We start from the raw sequence: 6278 nt of genomic DNA on the forward strand, positions 1-6278 counted from the left end.
GATAGCTAACATATAATTCCCAGAGACATATCGACACTCCAATTACCGATAAGTCATGTGTCCCTCAGACGATATTAAAAGAAAAATTCATAACTTTTTCATATGATTTTGAATAAAGATGGTCTATATATGAAAATTGTACCTATCGACGATATCTATAACACATTTTCATTTGAATCTGTTTAGATTCGCAATAAGTTGTTATAAATTTCAGATCTGAAATTTTTAATTATTTTTGGGTATCTAAATGGATTCAAATGTAAAAGTGTTCAATTATAAAATTGTAGATATTATCGATAAGTACAGTTTTAATATAAACATCATTTACATCCGAATCATATGAAAAAATTATGAATTTTTCTTTGGATATCATCTGCGACTTGTCGGCAATTGAAATGCCGACAGACCTCCACGTATGTGCCAAATTAGATATCGGGACTTCGATTGCTAATAGGTGGCTAGTCAGCAATTGAAGTGCGGACTTACACCTATTTATACAATTTCCCATTTTGAATAATAGTTTTGTAATTGTCCAATAAAATAATATTATTTAAAAATAGTTGTTTCACATGCCCATGCACGTGCAGAACAAAATTCCATGCGCTATTATATTTACATATAAGATAAACAACAGAATTCCAAGCACCGTGAGTATCTGGAATGAACAGACTTCCAAGCTCACGAAAAGGACTTACACATGTGTAGCATCTCAGCTAGGGATACACATGAAATGGTCATTATCTGTCAGTTTTCCGAAATGTCTGCAGGTGAAAATAAATACTACTACTAGCAGGACGGAAATCAATCAATAACCAATTTCTTCATCCGTTACATCATCCAACAGAAGACAAACCATTTCTGCGTCGGTGTCATTATCACAAGAAAGAAAAATAGTCCAAAATGGATATGCATGCATGATTGCATAGTGAAGTTGTTAAACTGCAGCGCGCACACAGTTGTTCCCTTTGTCATCTGGAACACGCTTTGTTGTGCTCGCCACATGCTACACTAGAGATGCATAATGCTGTGATATGTAACCCTGCTTCGGCCAACTGACACTTGTTCAGCTTTGAGATGCATAATGCTGTGATACACGAAAAGATATAACATATCCAGCTAATTCAACCAATTGACACTTGTTTAACTTTAAAGATTCCAGGATGAGTTGTTTACATTTACCAATCAAAATCAAGTCAGCACGAATCGTATAGACAATTTAAGAAGCGTTTCCATGTTGACTAAGGAAAACATTAGGAGAGTCACAGATATTTCTCCACAGGTCTCATTAGTTCCATTCAGAGACACAAAATGATGGTAGGGCCAAATGATACCAAGCGGAGTGGTATAACACATCTCAGAGACCACATATCTTATTTCAGAAACATTTCTCATGCTGTTAAAACTGAGGGTTCGCTCATGGTTCAGGCTGCAAGTTCTCACATTCTTCTCTTATCGACTGAAAGAGGACAGACGACAGGTACCTCTCACCAAAGCTTGGAAACACAACCTGGAGAAATGAAACAAAAGAATATAACCACACATATGTTAATAATCTAGGTGTACTCAACATCCATATTTCATGTAATAGTATGCTAAGCCGGTATTGTGATTTGTCACAGGTTATTGGCGAAAGGGATATAGCAGAGATGGTAATTCTGTACTTACCACTATCAGCTTTCCAGCATTTTCTGGTCTCTTGGCAACCTTTATGGCGGCAGCAGCAGCCGCTCCAGAGGAGATTCCAACCTGCACAACATTCACACATCTTCAAATGGCACAGGATTCTCAGTTTCATTTCAAAAACGATGATGAGCTTGCCTGCAGATCTAACAAAATTACCAAGCGTGACATTCATGGAAGATGTCTTTGTTAGTTCCTAACTTCCTATGCAGTCTGTCACACATCTTGCCAGGCATTTCCAACTGTTCTAGTTTGTGTCTGATTTTGTTATAAATGTGAAAGGCTGAGAGGAGAGGCCTATGGTCTGACCAATAGAAGTCCAGGTTTCTACTACTTGGCCGCTAATTCACTATTGTTAATTGAAAAAAGTAAATTGGCTCAAAGAAGGTGCTTATAAAGTGATTTTATCTAGATCTATGAAGAAGCCATATGCGTGCTCTTAAATATCAAGGTAAGAAAAAAGGTACATTAGCTGACCTGCCCTGCCTCATGATTTGCTCGCTTTCATCAGAAGATGAATGCTTGCAACTCAGGGTCAATGTCCCCAAAAGAACGACATATAAAAATAATGCCCTAGACACAATATGAAAAGAATCAACATGTAAATTATAATACCAGCAATCCTTCCTGAATAGCCAACTGCTTTGCTGTCTCAACAGCTTCATCACTTGATATCTGCAACATAAACAGTAGGTATAAAGAATCAGAAATAAAGAGGACCAAATACAACCGTGTAACAATTCACACAACTCTAGTGTACCACGCATAGCAAACGTATAGGATGGTTGGCCCAAGCAAAGAACTGTTCAAATGTAGTTATGTAGGTTATGCAATTGTACTCTGTAAATACTATATTATGATATGGCAGACGCAACAGTAGTCCAATAGAGAAACAGATGAGTTGATTTGGAGAAAACTAAGACCTTTCTTTTGTGCTTTTGGTCTACAATGTCAGATCATACTGAAGAAAATATAAGACTGGTTTAAGCTCATACCTCAATTACTTCATCGAGAACCTCGCTATCCAAGTTCCTTGGAACAAATCCTGCCCCAATTCCCTGAATCTTATGTGGACCTACAAAAGCAGGATAACAATTGTAAGGAAAGACCAAAAGTTTGACAGGCACCTAAGGAAGTCTGGTCGCAAACATACCAGGTTTCCCACCGGAGAGTATGTTGCTTTCAGAAGGCTCAATACCAATAACCTATATGCAGGTAACTATATAAGGACTATAAAGCGCATATAACAGAGCAAATTTTGTTTGAGCGAAATGTAAAGAAACCTTAATTTCAGGATTTTTTTCCTTCAGGAAACGGCCAGCACCAGATATTGTTCCACCTGTTCCAATTCCACCAATGAATATATCCACCTTCCCCTTTGAATCCTCCCAGATCTCTGGTCCAGTAGTCTCATAGTGTACCTGTTTGAAAAATGAAGACAAACATTGGGTAGGTAGGTTAGAAACAGAGTGCACACATAGATAGAGCTGCACGGCCAGTTCTATCTGTTACCTTCGGGTTGGCAGGGTTGTCAAACTGCTTAAGCATGTATGCATTGGGTGTCTTATTTAAAATCTCTGTAGCCTTATCTAGGGCCCCTTTCATCCCTTTAGCAGCATCTGTAAGGACAAGTTCAGCACCAAAAGCTCTGAGTAGAACTCTTCTCTCCATACTCATTGATGAAGGCATTGTTAGTATCAACTTATATCCTCTGGAAGCAGCAATAAAGGCAAGACCAATGCCTGTATTTCCACTTGTTGCTTCCACCAAAACACTCTGAGCAGAGAAAAGAGAAACATGCCCCGGGTAAGAGCAAAGAAAGAATGAGATAATGTTGTCATAATTTTATTTTGAACACTGATCAGAAGCGTTAGTTGGGCACTTGTGGTCACAAGTCGCATTAATGTGCCATTGCGTTATGCCAGTGTTGGCACATGTCCTGACATTTTGTTAGGACTTTTGTTTAAGTAATAATGTGAAAAAATAATAATACTGTGATTGCACTGATGTCAAAATGTAAAAGTAGACAAATAGATTCAGCCAGCAACCAAGCAAGAGAACATGTGAAAGAAAAGTGATTATAATCGAAAGATATTGCGATTCACCTTTCCAGGAGTTATCAAGCCCTTCTGTTCAGCATCGGTTATCATACTATATCCTATCCTGAACCAAAAAACCAGTTGAGAACTGTTTAGCTCATACTGAAAGGCCAATCTTTCCATCATGGGATTGGAAGGGAAGGAAATTAAAGGGATGTCAGTACTATTGGCATTATACCTATCCTTGACACTGCAACAGGGCTCCATAATCTCGAGCTTGGCAGCGACATTGGCGACAGAGCCCTTGACGATGTTGTTGAGATATACCATAGGTGTCTTGCCGATGAGCTGCAATTATACAATTAATCCTCAAATCAGGTGCCTGCTGAGTACGGTAGAGCAAATTCAGATTCGATGATAAACTTTTAAAAGGTAAGTCCGAATTGTCGTTGTATCTTGTTTTTCCCGTTTTGCAATTTCTTTGACTTCTTTTCTTTGGTTTAGACTTCTTATCAGTTATCATTGACTATTGTCACAATTGGTGTAGTTTAGACTATAGTAGAAGGTATCTGCCATCGATCGGTCAGAGTGGCACCAAGGTATCTGCCATCGATCGGTCAGAGTGGCACCACCAGATATCAGCCAGACAGGCAGCAAAGCAGGTCCGGATCTTTCAAGTGCTACTCTAATCTTAGTAGTACCCACCCGACCGCATGACGAAGCACATACACTAGGATAGTGGAAACGAACGAATCACAAATGGTTGGCACGCGTTGATTGCGTCACCTGGGTGACATCGCCGGCGATGTTGAGGCCCTCGACCTCGGCGGCGACGGCGCGGCACCTGGAGGAGGAGTCATCTCCGAGCTTGAGGAGGCCATGGCCACGGCCGTCCCGGTGGGGCCTGAGGAGGAGCAGGGAGTCAGGGACTCTGCGGGCGAGCGGCGGAGAGGGGAGGAGCCCCTGCGAGCGGCCGGTGAAGAGGCCGCCGAATCGGGTGCCGGAGGCGGCGACGGCGGCGGCGGACGGCGACGACCACGACGCCATTCCTTCTCAGTCTACAGATGCTAAAAAAAATGATAATGATAAGGGGAAGGAAACAGAAGGAATGGAAGATTAAGCCTGCGGGATCAAGAGGATTATAAAACGATGGGTGGATGGTCGAAGAGTGGAGTGGGCCCACCTCAATTTCCATTCCATTTGGAACCCGTACAAATATCTGAATTGACCATTTGTCGCTCGATTCAATTCCACTTCTGAATTTGCCATTACTAACAATCACGCATCTTACGACGCACGTTGCATCAATAATATTATCACACGACTAAAAAATTAAAATAATAATTAAAAAATAAAAAAACTGACAATGTATTTATAAAACTTCTCAATTTAAGATAACGAAAACATATTCATCTTTACATAGAGAAAGAAAATAAAAAAAAGAAAAGTATATGAGGTTAAGCTAACTTCTGATACGCAACGTAGCAAAGTGGCTCAGAATTATATGTGACCATGCGATGTGATTGGTGGTTGCCTATGAAGGGAATCAAAATAGATTTGATTACGTTGTGTAATTAGTAGGGTATATTTTCGTATGATTAAAACTCGTGGACGATAAATATCAAAAACTCATGAATAATTGCTGTATTTTATATCTAATTATTATAGAAGATATATATTAATTCTAGTTATCAGATACCGATGGAAGGAAATAATGGTGTGTTTATACTTTTTATTATTAATAGCGTATATTAATTACAGACTTTCAAATAATTGAGAGGACATGAGATGTGGGACTAACTTTGATAGTATACTGTTTGATCGTGTAAGATATATGATAAAGATTTTTCGAATCTGTCATAACTCATCAACGTAGATAAAGTAAAATGGATTTAACTATTCACAACCCGGTTCATGCACTCAAATACAGTATTATGTTTCTTGATAAGTGTGGAGAAGCAATTTTGTGGTCTTGATACTGAACATATTGTTTTGCAAATAACAGCTTCTTTTTTGCTTGCTGTGCAACCTTTTTTTTTCTATCTTGATTTCATTATGCTTCATGTCGCCCCTTCTTTTCTTTTTTTCTTTTCTTGTTTAGGGGTCGCTTTTCATGTATTTGTCACCTTTCGTCTTCATTCATGCGTGTTTCTGACTTGGCTTTTGTTGTATTTGGCCAGATTGCCTTGTACTATTGCAACGGGTTGGTTCATTGAATTTGGATGGGGGTGGTCGTACAAACCTCGTCTTCCTCGCTAAGGTTCCACACTCCCACTAGCAAGTGGATTGGAAATCGATAATTAAAATAGAGAAATATCTATATGGTGCGGCTGAAAATGTATAAGATAAGATTACGAAGATGTAAGCATCAATAGATATCATTCATTAAAATGTCAAAAACAACGTCTCTCATAACCATTAGTTTTCGCCTTTTCGGTGCTTCAAGAGTTGTTTGGAACAAATGAATTTAACCTAGGATTGCAAAAGGATGACAGCTACATTGCTACGGGAACGTCAAATAGACAATGGTCCGAAGCAACTTTTGGATGTTCCACATAA

The 6278-nt window shown here is 39.2% G+C and overlaps 1 protein-coding gene across 1 annotated transcript; it reads right to left on the minus strand.

The window, feature by feature from the left end:
- Window positions 1-1117: 1117 nt before the first annotated feature.
- On the minus strand, window positions 1118-4825 carry LOC133908832 (cysteine synthase-like). Its single transcript, XM_062351008.1, has 10 exons — window positions 4506-4825; window positions 3958-4067; window positions 3786-3843; window positions 3193-3456; window positions 2964-3101; window positions 2834-2885; window positions 2676-2755; window positions 2296-2355; window positions 1666-1746; window positions 1118-1507 (listed from the first exon to the last, which is right to left on the minus strand). Exons 1-10 carry the CDS (start codon window positions 4764-4766, stop codon window positions 1415-1417), a joined length of 1197 nt encoding a protein of 398 aa, XP_062206992.1. The 5' UTR covers window positions 4767-4825; the 3' UTR covers window positions 1118-1414.
- Window positions 4826-6278: the final 1453 nt, after the last annotated feature.

This window comes from Phragmites australis, chromosome 1 (genome assembly GCF_958298935.1).
Source record: "Phragmites australis chromosome 1, lpPhrAust1.1, whole genome shotgun sequence".
NCBI classification, from domain to species: domain Eukaryota; kingdom Viridiplantae; phylum Streptophyta; class Magnoliopsida; order Poales; family Poaceae; genus Phragmites; species Phragmites australis.

What these genes read in the sequence shown, in the direction of transcription:
- LOC133908832 (XM_062351008.1), bottom strand. Translation starts at nt 4,766, where the DNA reads ATGGCGTCGTGGTCGTCGCCGTCCGCCGCCGCCGTCGCCGCCTCCGGC. An exon ending in TCGCCGGCGATGTCACCCAG is followed by an intron (nt 4,068 to 4,505) that starts GTGACGCAATCA and finishes GTATAATTGCAG; the next exon opens with CTCATCGGCAAGACACCTAT. An exon ending in ACTCTCCGGTGGGAAACCTG is followed by an intron (nt 2,756 to 2,833) that starts GTATGTTTGCGA and finishes CTGCTTTTGTAG; the next exon opens with GTCCACATAAGATTCAGGGA.